This window comes from Microcebus murinus, chromosome 10 (genome assembly GCF_040939455.1).
Source record: "Microcebus murinus isolate Inina chromosome 10, M.murinus_Inina_mat1.0, whole genome shotgun sequence".
In the NCBI taxonomy this organism is placed as follows: domain Eukaryota; kingdom Metazoa; phylum Chordata; class Mammalia; order Primates; family Cheirogaleidae; genus Microcebus; species Microcebus murinus.
Window position 1 is genome coordinate 53760721 of NC_134113.1, and position 16270 is coordinate 53776990.

General features: G+C 57.1%; 1 protein-coding gene across 2 annotated transcripts; it reads left to right on the forward strand.

The window, feature by feature from the left end:
• Positions 1-3379: 3379 nt before the first annotated feature.
• On the forward strand, positions 3380-16198 carry CACNB3 (calcium voltage-gated channel auxiliary subunit beta 3). Of its 2 annotated transcripts, none has more exons than XM_012758523.2 (13): positions 3380-3516; positions 10873-10995; positions 11227-11349; positions 11824-11939; positions 12225-12289; positions 12497-12516; positions 12711-12791; positions 12979-13037; positions 13204-13313; positions 13606-13757; positions 13998-14093; positions 14215-14364; positions 14808-16198. In XM_012758523.2, the coding sequence occupies exons 1-13, from the start codon at positions 3475-3477 to the stop codon at positions 15120-15122; spliced, it is 1452 nt and encodes a 483-aa protein (XP_012613977.1). In that variant the 5' UTR covers positions 3380-3474; the 3' UTR covers positions 15123-16198. The 2 variants fall into 2 exon arrangements, with proteins under 2 accessions (XP_012613977.1, XP_012613890.1); XM_012758436.2 differs by lacking the exon at positions 3380-3516 and adding an exon at positions 6373-6838.
• Positions 16199-16270: the final 72 nt, after the last annotated feature.

Consider the following 16270-nt stretch of genomic DNA (forward strand, 5'->3'; position numbering starts at 1 on the left):
TTGCAGCAAGAGGGATTGAGGTTTGATGTCAGAGGAACTTAACCCAGAGTCATATCTGGAGTTTGCAATGGGGATTCTCTGTGGAAGCTACTTCTGCAGAATTTTCTCGGGGGGGGGGGGGAAGCACCTTTTTTTGGTTTGGATAGAATAGATATAAAGGGATGGACATGGTGATCTCTGTCCTCATGGTGCACAGATTTTCAAATGCCAGAGCCACTAGGCATAGTCGTGTAGGTTATAGCTTGCTGAGGAGGCAAGTGGAGATTGAAATCCAGCCCTAGGTCGATAACCTCCCGGTGCAGAGCTGCATCTCCACAACGGCTGGCCAAAAAGGCTAGCAGGGGCCCTGCCAAATATCCTGAGTCCTGACAACCTGTGTGTCTAGGGGGTCAGAGGCCAAGGTGAGCAGGGAAAAGGGATAAAGGCTGCCTGGGACCCCCTGAGAGCCTGTATGCTAGAGCCAGGAGTATGAGTGGGCCAAGCCAGGGCATGGCTTCCAGGAATGTAGCCCTGCTAGAGGCCTGTCTTAGCAGGGTGGCCTGCTGAGAGCCAGAGATGGGGGACCTGAGGGAGCTCAAGTTGGGAGGAAGACAGTGTGTGTCCTGGGAAGGTCCTAGAGAAGGATAATCCTGCCAGTCGCCCACTGCATACAGCGAGGCCTGGGAGAGGGCAGTTCTGGGGACCTGGAGGCCAGGCTCCTGGCTCCAGCTCTGAGGTTCCTACCTCCTCTGCTTAGCAGGCTGAGAAGGGGTATGTGGTCCAGTAGCTGGGGTGGAAATGAGGAAAAGTGAGGGGCATGGAACTGCCCTATGCACCTCAGATTCCCTCTGCTAGGTTCAGGGGAAAGTAATTGATATTTCTATTTTAAAGTAGGAGGTGGATGGCCAGCTTGGTAGCTCACGCCAGTAATCCTAGTCTGAGCCACCAAGGCAGGAGGTGGGAGGATGAAGCAGGAGGATTGCTTGAGGTCAAGAGTTCAAGACCAGCCTGAGCAAGAGTGAAAGCCTGTCTCTCACTAAAATAGAAAATAGCCTGTCTCTACTAAAAATAGAAAAAATTAGCCGGGCATGGTGGTACATGCCTGTAGTCCCAGCTACTTGGGAGGCTGCGGCAGGAGGCTCACTTGAGCCCAGAAGTTTGAGGTTGCAGTGAGCTAGGCTAATGCCAGGGCACTCAAGCCCAGACGACAGAGCAAGATTCTGTCTAAATAAATAAATAAAGCAGGAAGTGGGGCGATGGTTTCTAGGCTATATAGGTTCAGGCAGAGAGAGTGGAAGTAGGGAAGGAGAGGAGAGGGAAGCCAGGGACAATCGCTTGCCTGGGCTGGCATTCCCTCCCCCACTGCCCTTCTCCTATGGAAACTTAAGCTGCCCCAAGGCCCAGAGGAGCTAGTCCATTAGCTGTGGTCAGCAGGGGGGTAGGTAGGAAGGAGGGGCCTCTCTCTCTCCCTCCAGGTCTTATCGGCAAATGAAAGGCAGTGCTTCACTCCCTCTATTAGAGCCAAAACCAAAAGACCAAACAAAAAACCTCCACACACATTTTTCGCACACACACACAACCTCTTTGTCTCTTCTGAATGGTTGAGCTGAGTAACCTGGGGGTGGGTGGGTGGTAGGGACTAGACCACAGAGGGAAGGAGGAGGTGCCTTCCCAAAGCACTTTCCAGGTGAAACCTGCCTAAGGAGGAGCTGAGGGTGGAGAGATAATTCATTCTCCTCCAACTTAGCTAGCTCCCTTTGAAATAGGGGCACGTGGAGGGTCAGCTGAGCTGAGAGGGAGGGACAGTTTCCTGAGATCCCCAGCGGATGTAAGGATTGAGGGGAAGGGTCCCAGGAACGTCCAGGGAAAGTGGGTTAAAAGAAGGGCCGGGAAGGAGGATAGACAGCCTTTCCTCTGCAAGAGGAGAGTTCTAATTGGTGCTGGGGGGTAGTTGGAGACCAGGGTCATTCAGTCTCAGGGTGTCTATTTCCAGGAGGGGGTCCCTCGCTCCCATCCCAGCCGCCGTCTTTGATCTGGAGAAGGGTCCCGCCTGGGGGTGTTCGGGGATGTGGAGGGACCAATGAGAGGTTGGTCCGCTCAGAAGGGTGCAGGGAGAGAGCAAACTGGGACTACACCCCCGCTCCCCCCTTCCCCCGCCAGAACTTGGGCCTGTCCTGTTTGACGTGCCCGAAGAAGGGGGGCGGGAGGGGGTACTGACCCGAGGAGCGGTCCCGCGACTCCGTACTCCCTGCTGCCCAGTCCCGGCCGGGACGCTGCCCGGCTTAGCGGGGTCGCCCTCGAGACCAGGATGGAGGTAGGAACGGTCTAGGGTTCAGGAGGACGCAGGTGCCTCAAAGGAGCCCCATGGGGCTGGGGATAAATAGAGTACAGGGGTTCCCGACTGAGGATCTGGAGATGGGACTGCAGCTCCTGGGGAAAAGAGGAGAGGGGTTCGTCCTAGGCTTGGGCGGGGTCTGGATCCCGGCTGCAGCCTCTTTGCTCCAGCCTGGGCAGCGCCTCCTGCTGGCAGGGTCGGACCCCTGCGGCCCAAGGCCTGGACCCCAGGCGGGTGCCGCCACCTGGAGGGCGTGTGCGGCCACCGGGCCAGCGAGGCCAGGGGGCGCTGCAGCCGGTCGGGAAGGAGCCGCCTTGCTGCCCCTCGCCCTCCCCCTTCGCGGGGCTGAGACCCGCGGCGCCAGAGCCTGGGAGAGCGGGGTGACAGTAAAGACTCCCCGGCGCGGGGCGCATCGGGGCTGGGCTCTCTCCCAACGGATCCCGCATGAGTCCAGGATCGGGGCCTGGGAGGGGTGGATGGACGTGGCTTTCCCAGAACCCAGATGAGGGGGCTCCTTGACGCTTGGCCAAGTCAGCCGAACACGAGCATTCTTCCTTTTCGGTCCCTTCCTCTGCTGAGGTCGGGTCGAAGCCGCCGCCCGGACCGCGGCGCCTTTCTCCCCCGGGCGCCGGAGGATGGGCGCCGGGCGCGCGGAGCAGGGCCGGGAGGGAGCAGGACCGTCCACCCGGAGCTCTGGTGTTGGGGCAGGCTCTGAGCTATTCCCGCCCTTCTGCCTGCGGCGGAGGGAGCTCCCGGGTCCCTACCTTTCAAGGGGAAGAGGCTGAAGCAGCAGCGGAGGGGCAGGGGAATACGGGGGAGGGAGGGAGGGTGAGAGCTGGGGATTGGAAGGACAGTGGGAGGCACACATAAACAGAGAACAGGGACGGCACAGGCGAAAGTGGAGAAAGACTGCACTGAAAGGCGAAGGGAGAGCGAGAGAGACTGACAGAGGCGGCGAGAGAGGAAGGGAGAGGGAGGGAGGGAGGAGGAAAGGGGGGAGGGAACCAGGGGAGAGGGAAGGGAGCTGGCGGCAGAGCCAGGCAGGCGTGGGGCGAGGCCAGGCGTGCAGGCGGGAGCCAGTGTGCAGAGCAGCCGCCGGGTCCTGCTCCCGCCTCGGAGCCCCTGGCCCGGGGGAGGGGGAGAGGCCGCTAGCCCGGTCTATGTCTTTTTCTGACTCCAGTGCAACCTTCCTGCTGAACGAGGTAACCGCGGGGAGTGGGGAGGTGGGGGGCTCCACAGTGGGTGGGAGGAGAGCCCGCTCCGAGCTAGGAAGAGGGCCCGCATTGGGGGAGACTGCAGCGAAGGCGAGGGAGGGAAACCAGAGGAACCTGGTACGAGAGAAGGGAGCGGCCAGAGTTGGCCGCTTCCAAGTATTGGGACTGGGAGGGGAGGGGAAGGGAGGGGAGGACTGACTGGGGAGCCAGGAAAGGGGCTAGATGAGGAGGGCTCCGCCAAGCTTCTCGGTTCCCATCCCTGAATTACCTGGGGATAGCCTAGCAGCTAGAATGCTAGGGGCTTCCACCTGGTTCAGATCTTAAAGACTGCTGGGAGGAGACAGGGAGGCTTTATGACTTCACAGAAGTCCTAGCTCCTGCCTCGGTTTCCCCATTCAATGCCCAGGGATTAGGATCTGCCCAGCTTACTGGTACACTTAGAGGAAAGGCTAGAATGTATTCAGGAGGCTCCCAAGAACTCCAACTCCTAAACCTGATTATGCAGGCTTTTCCTCTTATGTCTTGCTTCCATGACTTGGGTACCTGCCAGCTGCCTGTCTAACAACTCTCTCCTAGAAAGAATCAGCAGGAGGAGTCCTCTCCTCTAATCCTTTCTTGCCCTCAGCTCTCTACCTTCGTGTTAAGCCATGGGAAGGAAAAGAGGTTGGGACCACATGGACACTGACAGGCACATGTCTTGTCACAGGACAAGAAGTCACTAGGTTGGCATGAGAACTAGGGTGCATGGGTGGGTAAAATGAGAATGGAAAGGGGCACTGGGTAGCAACGCAGAGATAAAGGGAAAGGAAGGGAGCCTCTGAAGTTCCAGCAAGGCCCTGGGGATAGGCCCAGGTATGAGGAACTTGAACCCATCTCCTGGGGGTGGTTGGCATGGCTACTTATGCCTCAGGAGCAGACTTATTCACCATTGTCCCAGATGGGGAGAGGACAACAAGGTGTGTGAGGAAAGAGTGCCGCTGATGGCAGATCCACTATCACCTACAATCCCCAGGACCCACGAAGGGTGGGGAGAGTCCGAAAAGGAGAGGCCAGGAGAGTAGATTCAGGGATGGGGAGAGAAGCAGCTGCCTCAGTAGCTGCTTCCTTCATTAGAACCATCTTCCAAAAGAGTACCTTGAGGGTCTTATTCTTTCACCCCTCTCCAGCCCTCTGGAAGACAGAAGGAATTGAAGAGACAGAATAAAGGAGGAGGAGACAGGAGTACTGAGGAACTGGGAGAGAGTGCAAAAGTGAGAAGATAGTGTCTGGTAGCTGCCAGTATAGAAGAATCCAATATATAAACCCCCAAATGGTGCTGGACTCAGGAGAAGGAACTGTGAAAGCTGACTGCCACCCCCAGTAGTGACTGGTCCTCTCAGACATAGGGGCTCCAACAAAGTTGTTCTTAAGTCCAACAGGAGGAAGATGAGGATCTGGGCTGCACGGAGCCACCCAGAGGGGTAGACAGAGGAAAGACAGTCTTAAGATGAGGCCCCTTCTCTATTTTCTTCTTGCCAAAGGGACACAAACAAATAACATGGGTGGGTGGGAAGCCAGCTGGTTTGGCTGATCTTCTGTCTCCCCTGCACAGTGCCTTCTACCACAGAGCTCATTAACCACGTCAGAGTTCTGGGTTTCTGATTCTCCTTTATCCCAGGAAGGTAAAGGGATGAGCAAACTGCTGAACTTACCCTCCTGGTGTGAGAAACTGGGAATGGAAAAGGACTGAGCTCAGGAACAAGAGCAGAGACACTAAGAGGCCTCGAAATACACCCTGTTTAATCTCACTTTCCCTCTAGGGCCCCAGGTAGGCAGTCAAAATTCAAAGGAATAATTTTGCTCAGGAGATGAGAAAAGGAGGGAGCTCAAATGGGTGGATCTTTGGGGAAGTTTCCTCAAGATGAGGGCTTCTCCTCCATCTCTTACCTCAAATCTCAGTGTGCTTTGAAGGAGACTGAGTGAGACAGAGTGGAACCAAGGCTAAAACAAGGATGCTGCCCCTGCCCCCGTCCTTCTGATTGGGGGGCGGGAGGGAGGACTCTGATCTTACACTAGTGACTCTGGGGAGACTTGCCCCTTCCACCTCCCAACCCCAGTGTAGCCAGGATCCCACCTTCTGTCCCACCCAATCTATCCCCCCCGACCCCCACCCTACGGTTTCCTTCCCCCTCCCTTTAGGCTCACCGAAAACAGCCCCTTTCTGCCCCCGTTCCCATGGATGCCTTGGCAATGTCTGGCACAATCCTTGGCAGGGAAGTGAGGAAGGGAACCCCCAACCTGGCGGGACTAGGAAGAAATCTGCCCGCGCAACAGGTGTGGGGAGGCCTATCCAGCTCACCGAAACTTCCCCCTTCTCAAGGGCTGGGCGACACCGCTCTTTGCTGCAACGTCCCAGTACTGAGCTGGGCGGGCACCTGTTGGGGCAGAAGCTGCCTTCATGGTATCGGCCTGGGGTCTCCAAACCCATTCCTGTCCGTACCATGACTAGGTTTGCTTTCGGAGCCTCCTGGCCGAGACACGTCGAGCTCTCACCTGGGACCCCTTCCGCGTCGGTCGCCCGTCCCCCCGCCCCCGCTCTTCTGTCTCCCTCAGTCTCCCCATTTTCCTGTCTTCCCCCTTCCTCCCTCTGCCTCTCTCTCCTTCCTCTCTTTCCCTGCGCCCTCTCCTTCCTCCGCCCGGGTCGCGTCTCGCTCTGAGTCCCCGCACCCCCTCCGCTCCCCTCCCCCGCCGCAGCCCTTTGTTTCCCGGCGGAGTAGTTCCTGGGTTGCGGAGCGTCTCTGTCTCCGCATCTCTCCTCGCTCCGCCTCCTCCCTGCCTGGATCCGCCCCGCCCGCAGCCTCTCCGCCCCTTCCTCCCCGCCGCCCCTGCCCCATAGGTGCTCAGGCGCCCACCTTCTACCCAGCTCGGGTCTGCCACCCTCTCCCGGCCGGGTCCCGGGCGCCCCCGGCGGCCGGCGCCCCCGCCTTCCCGGGGAGGGGGTCAGGTGGGCGGGCACTATTGTTGTGGGAGCCGGCGCCAGATTCCTCAGCCGCGCTCGGGGTGGGACCGGCTGGGTTCGGGGGGTGGGGTGGGGGGAGCGGTGATTTGAGCTCGGAGCAGCTGGTCTTCGCGGCTCGCTCCCTCCTTCGCGCTCCCTCGCTCTCCGCCGCCGCCCGCAGGGCTGCGGGGCTCGGTGGCATCTCCGGGCGCGGCCCGCTGTCCTCGCCCCTGCCTCCGGGCCGCTCCCGCCCCCGGCGCCGCTCGCTTCCCCCACCCGGACTCCCCCATGTATGACGACTCCTACGTGCCCGGGTTTGAGGACTCGGAGGCGGTGAGTGCTCACGGTGCGGGTGGGGGCGGGGAAGTTGGGGTGACATCTCCTCTCCCTTCAACCCTTCCCCCAGTTCAGGACTTTGAAAAACGCTTCAGTGGCGGGGCAGGGCGTGTAGGGGGGCGCTCTAGGAACGTGGGGAGATGGATTTTTGTGCCAAGGGCTCCCTAGTGCCCCACACCTAGACCAGGGGCATTGGGTGTGTGTACGGAGGGGGCGGTGTAGGGGAAGGGCTCGAGCAGGTGGCTCCAAAGCCTAGGACTGAGGGGGCAGAGGGAGAAAGGGTTGGAGGCTAAGGGCACAGAGGCTTTAGAAAGGGAACACGCAGCGTCTGGAGTTCTAGGTCCCGGATTTATAGAGTCTGAACACAAGAGCTAAAAGAGAAGCTTGGGCTCTTGGGGAGGGGGACATTCCAGACCTCCTGTGCCTCAAGCAGATGACAAATTAGGGAACTGGGAGAACATCAGAGAGCTGAACCAGGTATCAGCCTCTTCAGACAGAGGAGTCATAAAACTTGAAGAGCCCCAGTATTCCCTTCTGCCTTCCATCTCTGTGTCGCCTTCTCTCTTCAGCCTTCCTCCTGCCCAGTCTCTCCCAGGCTGAGGTCTGGGCACCCAGCACATGGGTGGGCCAGCTGACTGAGCCTCAGCCATTCCACAGCCCCTGCTGAGGCTTCCTCTGAGCAGCATCCTGGCTCCTGCTCAGCATGCAGGGCCTGGAGGTGAGGCCAGAGGAGCTGAGGGCCTGGGGATGGAGAGGAAGCTCTTTGCTCAGAGAACCAGGCAACCGATAAATATTTAATTCTCCTCTTTGCTTTTATCTCCTGACCCACTGAGACAAATCAGCTCATTAGGCAGTGATTCCCGGAGCTCAGAGAGCAGGGAGAGTGCCTGGAAAGATGGGGCAAGAATGGGGAGCAGCTTCTCAGCCCCTTGGAGCTGCCAACCTTCCCTCAAACATCCTGCAAGAAGGCCATCTTTGGAGAGGGCCACTAGATGGCTTGGAAGGGGGCCCAGATAAGTAGGAGAGTAGAGCACCCCTGGGTGTGAAAGGGGAATATGTTCAAGTTTTCTCCCAGCTCTTGATGCCAGGCCCAGGATAGATGAGTGCTAGTGCTCGGGACAGGCAGCTGTCAGTCCTTTTCTGGGCCTGGGCTCCCTTGGGCCCGATTCTCCATGGGACCTCTGAGGCTAATTACATTGCAGCTAGAGCAGATGATTTTCAAGGCTCTAGTGGACACCTCTTTCTGACAGTTGAAGGGACAGCTGGCATAGCCTGGGGTGCCAAGGTGAGCTTGAGAACAAACCTCTCTGTGGGGCTGGAGGGCCATAGGAGGTCCTTCCCATCCCTAGTGAGAAGGCAAGCGCTGTTGCAAGAAGACTGACAAGTGGCTGGTGCTGGAGGGCAGCCTTCTGACCCACTGTTCCCTCCCATTCCTCTCTGGCTCCTGGGTCACCCTCCCCCACTTCCCTTTCTCTTGCCTGGCTCCTTGCTCTCCCTGAGGCCCCCTCTGAAGCAGTAGGAGGGAGATCAGGCTCTAAATAAATCCACCCGGCTCATCTCCCTCCTCTCCTTCCCCCGTGCCAGGCAAGAGAGGAGCTGCAGCCTGCCCACACACTCACCAGGCAAGGGGGGCACCACCAGGGCACAGTGCCAACTTCTGGCAGCTCCAAAGTTCTGAGACTATGGCTATTTTAGCATAGCGGGGGGTGGGAAAGGTGAGACCCCAGAATATGCTTGGCAGGGCAACGTTGGCCTCCCCAAGTAATACTGGAACATGAGGGATGGGTGAGCTCTGAGGACTTGGGAGTAATGGAGAGGGGATTCCATTCTGAGCACAATTCATTAAATATTTAGGGAGAGATCCTATCATTCCATCCTAGGGTGGGATGCCAGGTAGCCTGGATGCCCCAGGCAGGGACATTAAGATTACTAAATTAGGCTGAGCCCCTGAAGAGCAGGGAGTAAGGATCAGACTCACTTCCCAACACAGTGCTGGGCATCTAGAAGGTATCTTTACCAAAGTGAGTGTTGTCCTGCCTTGCCTCCTGCCTCCCAGCCTGCTGGCCCTATCTACTTCAGACAGGCATATCCCACAGAAGTATCTCTTGTGTGCTAAGACCCCTGGGGAGGTCCTTCGCCCCATGCAGAAGTTCTTTCCGGTTCTCAGCCTCTCTATCCCACTGCCAAACCAGCCTTATTTTGTTCTCAGGAGAGATGGGGAACAGCAGGCAGGCTCTACTGTTCTGTAAAATAAAAGACCTTTCCCCCTCATGTTGTCTTCGTGCCATTGGTCTACCATGGACACTATCTAGCTTGGGCTCTATGGCCAAGGCAGGTGTGAGGCAGAGGGCAGGGTGGACAGCAGGGGTGTGATTTTTGCCTTCTCCTCTGACATTCTGGCCTTTGCTGCCTTCTGTAGGTGTTCATGCACAGTGGGCTTGAGGGACCAACTGTTCCTCAGCCAGAGGACATTCTAAATCCCCTTCTCCTACTCTCTCTCTCTCTCTCTCTCTCTCTCTCTCTCTCTCTCTCTCTCTCTCTCTCTCTCTCTCTCTCCCCCCTACACACTCCTGAGTGAACCCCTTATCTAGGCTTGTACCTTCTCCCTGCCACTGGCACCTCAGAATTGAGGGAAGCATTACTTCAGGCTTCTGCCTACAAAGAGGGATAACCAAGGCAGAAAATAAACAATTCCCTTTTCTCTAGACTGAAGGGAAAACCCAGACATCCTAACTTCCAGCCTCTTGTTTCAAAGCCCAGCTTCCCGCACTTCCCTCACTCATCTCCCTCCCAGCCTTGAAAGTGAGCTCTGCCACCCTCCAAATGCACCATCATTGCCCAAAGACCCTTCCTAGGGACAGGACTCAGAGACTCTCCTTGCTCACGTTACCAAAGACCCCTTCCCCACATCCCCAGGGTCTGCTCCTCGCTGGGTTGCCTGGCACCAGCATGGCCTTCCTCCAGGGCCTGATATCCCCCAGGGCTGGGAAAGGGGTGGGGAGATGTAGGCCAAGTGGTGGGCGTGGCCCAGCGTCACTGGTGTCCAGGGAGATAGCTTTGTGTTGCTCTCTTAGTCTGTCTTGTTTGCTGCCCACACTTGGCAGTTTGCCCCAGCAGGTGTGGAAGGAAAGAAAGTGGGTGAGGGGAGTGTAAGGGGAGGTAACTTCCAGGAGTTGGCAGCTCTGCACCCTCCTTTTCACCTTGGATGGGTAGGGACTCACCATTTGGGAGCCTTCCAAGCCCGCTGGAGCAGGGAAGGTGGGATCCAAGGGGCAGATGGCGACATCCTGACGCTCAGGACCAGTGCTGTGCCAACCAGTGTCTCTTGACTGTTGCCGACTGGCTGTGCTCCTGCCAGGCATCTTAAAGGGATAATGTCCAGGCTGCTTTGTAGGCTGGTGTGAACAAGAGGGCTGGGGCTCCTGGATTAAGAATCATCTCTAATATATCATCTTCAGTATATCTCCCTTCCCTCTGCCTCAGAGGACATGGTAGAGGGGAGAAAAGGGAGGAAAGACAAGTGAAGGCTCTATTCAAAGCTGCAGTATTAATAGGCTTGGGGGAGGAAGGGCCCAGATCTTTGCACATACGGATTGGGCCAACTTTCCTGCAGCCTCAGAGGCACTGGGCCCTTCTCAGGGGATAGGGGGGACCATAGGGATCCACCCAGCCACCCCCTAGGAGACAGAGAGGGCAGGGGTAGTAGAGGCACCACTCTGAAGCTAGGAGGGAGGGTTTCTCTATGGCAGGGGTCCTCAAACTACAGCCCCCCAGGCCACGTGCAGCCCGCCGAGGACAAGGACATTTATCTGGCCCGCCAGATGTTTTTGCTGCCGCTGCCTGTCCTGCTTAGCAGCCCACTCATCCTGGGCCCACAGTGTGCGTGTGTGGAATGTGCACTGCACTCTCCAACGGCCCTCCAGCGGTCTGAGGGACAGTGAACTGGCCTCTTGTTTAAAAAGTTTGAGGACCCCTGCTCTATGGTATCTGTCATGCCTGAGCCCAGGATGACAGCCTGTCTCCTATCCCAGGGTTCAGCCGACTCCTACACCAGCCGCCCATCTCTGGACTCAGACGTCTCCCTGGAGGAGGACCGGGAGAGTGCCCGGCGCGAAGTGGAAAGCCAGGCGCAGCAGCAGCTTGAAAGGGCCAAGGTATAGCTTCTAGGCGTGGGGCAAGATAGGAGGCCAGGCTGGGTGGAAACCTACACTCAATCCTAAGTACCAAGAGGCCATCAGGCAGGATGTGCTTGAGTGTGAACGAGCATGCGTGTGACGGGCAGTGGCAATGGCCGACCTTGAGCTCCTCCACTGGGGGCGGAGGCTGATGGGGCACTGAAGTGCTCTGAGGCTCCTCTCACTTGCACTGATGGCCAAATTCTCCAGCACAAACCTGTGGCATTTGCTGTGAGGACCAATGTCAGCTACTGTGGCGTGCTGGATGAGGAGTGCCCAGTCCAGGGCTCTGGAGTCAACTTTGAGGCCAAAGATTTTCTGCACATTAAAGAGGTGATCGACCCCCTCCCTCCTCCCAGAAGCCTCTACCTCCTAATTTCTTTGCTTTAGCCCCAGAAACCAATGCCTCTTACTTCAGTCCTCAGTCTCTAAATAAAAGTCCTCAAACTCCTCAAATCTTATCCTTAACACACACCTATACACCCCTCATGTCTAAGACCTGATCCTCAGGGTCTCCACCCCTGCGAGACCTGGCTTGGGCCTGTTTCCTTATCTGTAAGGCAAGTAGTCAGATTAGCTGCCTCCGAGGTCCCCTGTGACCACAGTGCTGCCTTACTCTGAGATCCTGGGTGGCTGGGACCCAGCTGCTCTTCCCTCTGACACCTTCTCCTGCCCACTGCCCCTTGTGCTGCCCTCCTCCTCCTCAGACCAGCTCACTGAACACCTCCTTGGCTCCTTCACATTGGAGAGCCAGGATTGGGGCACTGCAGCTCCTCTCACCACCCCTTCCTGTTCCACCACCCCCAGAAATACAGCAATGACTGGTGGATCGGGCGGCTAGTGAAAGAGGGTGGGGACATCGCCTTCATCCCCAGCCCCCAACGCCTGGAGAGCATCCGGCTGAAACAGGAGCAGAAGGCCAGGTGAGGGCAGTAAACACACCCCCCAACATGTGCACTTTACCCACAGTACATGTCACTACAGGCGCATGCGCGCCCACACATGTATTCCCCTCAATACACTCACATGTCCAGTTCTACGCGTTTATACCACACAAATACACAAGCACATGTATGCAAATAAATGCACATACCACAGTACACTTCTCTTGCTAAAGTGTATGGAAATTTGTACAGCTATTAACTAGTGCACAGGACATACACATTACAGAGACACATTCTCTCTCTCACCTCCCTTTCTTCTCTCAGGAGATCTGGGAACCCTTCCAGCCTGAGTGACATTGGCAACCGACGCTCCCCTCCTCCATCTCTAGGTAGCCTCCCCCCAACCCACCCATCTTGGGTAGGTGGGTAACTAGGGAAAGAAGGGACTCTGCCCAGGTGAACTGTGTGGGAAGGGGCTGGTGAGGGATCAAAAGGGGTGGGGAAGCCCAGTGTCTGCACTGGGGAAAGGGATCCAACACCCCCAGGGACTTTTCCCCCGTCACCAATGTTAATCTTTTATTTCCTTTTCCAAAAAGCCAAGCAGAAGCAAAAGCAGGTGAGTCAAGGAAGGAACCTGGGCTGGGGGGCTCATGGCTTATGGCTCTGGGGACAGTTTTCTGGGCAGTCATTGTTGGAGGTGCAGAACAGAGAGGGGAGGGAGCTGGAACTTCTGAATGTGTCCCCACACCAACCAGGCATAAAGTAGGCACCAGGGCTGTAGTTTTGTCTGACCTTACGTCCATTCTGCAGGCAGAACATGTTCCCCCGTACGATGTGGTGCCCTCCATGCGGCCTGTGGTGCTTGTGGGACCCTCTCTGAAAGGTTATGAGGTGAGAGGAGATCCCTGACCCCAAAGAGCCATCTCTACCAAGCCTGCCACAGGAAGGCCCCAGGGACAGTGGAAAGGAGTGTTCTCCCTCGAGGGTCTGTGTGTGGAGGGGGTGGACTCGAGCCATGCATGGGGATGCCACCCCTCTCCAAAAGGGCCCTCCGTCAGTTCCATGCCCTCCCCCGTAGGTCACAGACATGATGCAGAAGGCTCTCTTCGACTTCCTCAAACATAGGTTTGATGGCAGGTAAGCTGCCCTGGCCTGGGGTGGCCCGAGAACCAAGGAGAAGATCATGGCCTACTTTCAGATGCCTGTAGCGAGTCTTCCCTAAAGAGAGAGCTAGCGGGAGCTGGGAAGGAGAGGCCTAGGCTTTAGGTGTGGCAGCAAGCTGGGATTCTCCACCCCACCCCAGGATCTCCATCACCCGAGTCACAGCTGACCTCTCACTGGCAAAGCGATCTGTACTCAACAATCCTGGCAAGAGGACCATCATTGAGCGTTCCTCTGCTCGCTCCAGTATTGGTGAGATGTCTCCATCTCCTGCTTTTCTGCCCATTTGAGTGCTTGTGAGAACCTTCCCCCTCCCTTTTCTTGTCCCCAGCTCCTTGTCTTTCTGCCCAACTTTCTACCTGCCCCAGGATCTGCAAGAACCCACCTCATTCTCCTCAATTCTCCATTCCTCTGCCTGCCCCGGCCTTGATGAATACCCCTTCCCTCCAATTCCTTCCCATCCACCATGTGGGAGCCCTCAAATCCCTGCTGGAATAAGCAGTGGGCAGAGCCCTGGTGAGCTCTGGGCTCCCTCTCTCCATAGCTGAAGTACAGAGTGAGATCGAGCGCATATTTGAGCTGGCCAAATCCTTGCAGCTAGTAGTGTTGGACGCTGACACGATCAACCACCCAGCACAGCTGGCCAAGACCTCTCTGGCCCCCATCATCGTCTTTGTCAAAGTGTCCTCACCAAAGGTAAGTCAGCCAGGGTCATGGTGGCCCACAGGGCTGCCCCATAGAATGTGGCATGACTCTGCTTGGTTCCTGCCTGGGGCACTGAGTTCCCTCTTCCTGCTTCCCTTAACACCATTCTGAGTCATCCTTCCCTGCGACTGATGCCACGTCTCCAGTGGGGAACATGCCCAGTTCTTTCCAAGCGCAGCTCTGCCCAGGGCCCTGAGAGACTCCAGGCCTAGCTCTGCCCTTCCCCCTCAGGTACTCCAGCGTCTCATCCGCTCCCGGGGGAAGTCACAGATGAAGCACCTGACTGTACAGATGATGGCATATGATAAGCTGGTTCAGTGCCCGCCAGTGAGTGCCTGGGTCAGCTAGTCCTGTGCCCACTCTCCCAGGGCTGTGGGAGTGATAGAGATGGGGGGCGTGGGCTGTTGCTGAGAGGAACCAACATTTCCCCTTTGTCCTCTCTCCCCAGGAGTCATTTGATGTGATTCTGGATGAGAACCAGTTGGAGGATGCCTGTGAGCACCTGGCTGAGTACCTAGAGGTTTACTGGAGGGCCACCCACCACCCAGCCCCCGGCCCTGGACTTCTGGGCCCTCCCAGTGCCATCCCTGGACTTCAGGTAACCATTTCCAGTGGGCACAGATGCTCAAGCTAAGCCAGCCAAAGCACTGCCCCCCACCCCCCACCCAGATCATCCTTGGCCTGCAGTTGGGAAGGCCAAAGGATGGTGGAGCTCATCTGTGCTGTAGAGAGCTAGTGCAGATAGGCGAAGGAACTCCTGATGACAGAGATGGGCTGTCAGAGATTAGTTTTCTAGAGGTCAATAAAAACACAATCTTCCAGCCCTTCTCCCAGTTTGCCTTGAAGGCACAGCCTGAATTTTGTGGGAGTCAAAGCTCCAATTTTCTATGTCTGAAGCGGAAGAATGCTCCAGCGTGTCTCCTCCTTGCACTATTTCCTGTACTGGGGAACTGCAAGGTGCTGGGGGAAGAATCCCTCACCCAACCAAAGGCCAAGGTGAGGTCTGTGCTGTCTCACTGAGAGCTGTTGTGTGGCCCCCAGAACCAGCAGCTGCTCGGAGAGCGTGGTGAGGAGCACTCACCCCTCGAGCGGGACAGCTTGATGCCCTCAGATGAGGCCAGCGAGAGCTCCCGCCAAGCCTGGACAGGATCTTCACAGCGTAGTTCCCGCCACCTGGAGGAGGACTATGCAGATGCCTACCAGGACCTGTACCAGCCTCACCGCCAACACACCTCGGGGCTGCCCAGTGCTAACGGACACGACCCCCAAGACCGGCTCCTAGCCCAGGACTCGGAGCACAACCACAATGACCGGAACTGGCAACGCAACCGGCCTTGGCCCAAGGATAGCTACTGACAGCCTCCTGCTGCCCTACCCTGGCAGGCAGAGGCACAACTGGCTGGGGAACCCACTCCAGGAAGGGTGGTTAGACTGGCATTAGGCTGAGCACTAGGCTCAGCCCCCACGACCCTGTGCCCAGCCCCAGCTTCAGGGCTGCCTGTGGTCCCAAGGTTCTGGGAGAAGCAGGGGACCCCCTCACCTCCTGGGCAGTGACTCCCCCCCTTAGGCTCCCATTCCAGGTACTAGCTGTGTGTTCTGCACCCCTGGCACCTTCCTCTTCCTGCACAAGAAGCTGCCCTATTGGGCAGTGCCCTCAGGCCAGAATCCCCTTAGCAGGGGCCTTCCCATCAGACTCAGGGAAGGGATGCCCCCTCAAAGTGACAAGAGGGTAGGGGTGTGGGCAGCATGGTGTGAGGAAGAACAGGGTCCCTGGGCAGGCATAAGTACTAAGAGTCAAGGGACTCAGGGATTGTGCTTTGGGGTCCAAGAGCCTCCACTCACCTCACTGCCACACATTAGGAATGAGACAATCAGAGCCCACCAGGGTGGCATGCCCATCCATTAGCTGGGGTGGGGCATCCATGTACAAGACTGGAGCAGCAGGCTGGCTAGGCTGGGGCCAGAGAACAATCTTACAGCTGAAGCTCTTGGAGAACAGGGCTCTCCTCACCCTGCCAGGAAGCTTCTTAACATCTGATAGGACCAGGGACCAGGAGCATGGTCAAGCCAAATGGCAGATGGAAGCCAATCCGGATTGGGGGTTTGAGGAAGGGCATGTGTAGCAGAGAACTTGTAGAATGGCTTTGGGGACTTCCTTGCCTTTCTTATTTTTTTGCCCTTGCATCCTGTCATTTCTGTTCTTGTCCCTCATGCCTCCTGGGAGATGCAGGCTCCAGACTTTGTTCCCTGACTCATTCTTAGCTGCCGCTTGTTAGGTTAGGGTTAGATGGGGAGAGATAGGACACAATGGACAGCCCCTAGAGGCCCTGTCTACCCAGCTACTCTTGCCTTATGGCTCTAGTGTGTGACCTACAGAGCATGCTCCACAAGACCCTGCCTCACCTGTCATCACTAATAAACACCATTCACAGTCCTTCAGGCTCTTGTTCTGTCTGTCTCCAAGTCTGGAGGAAGTAAAGTATTCTGGCCCCCTCTCCCTCCCA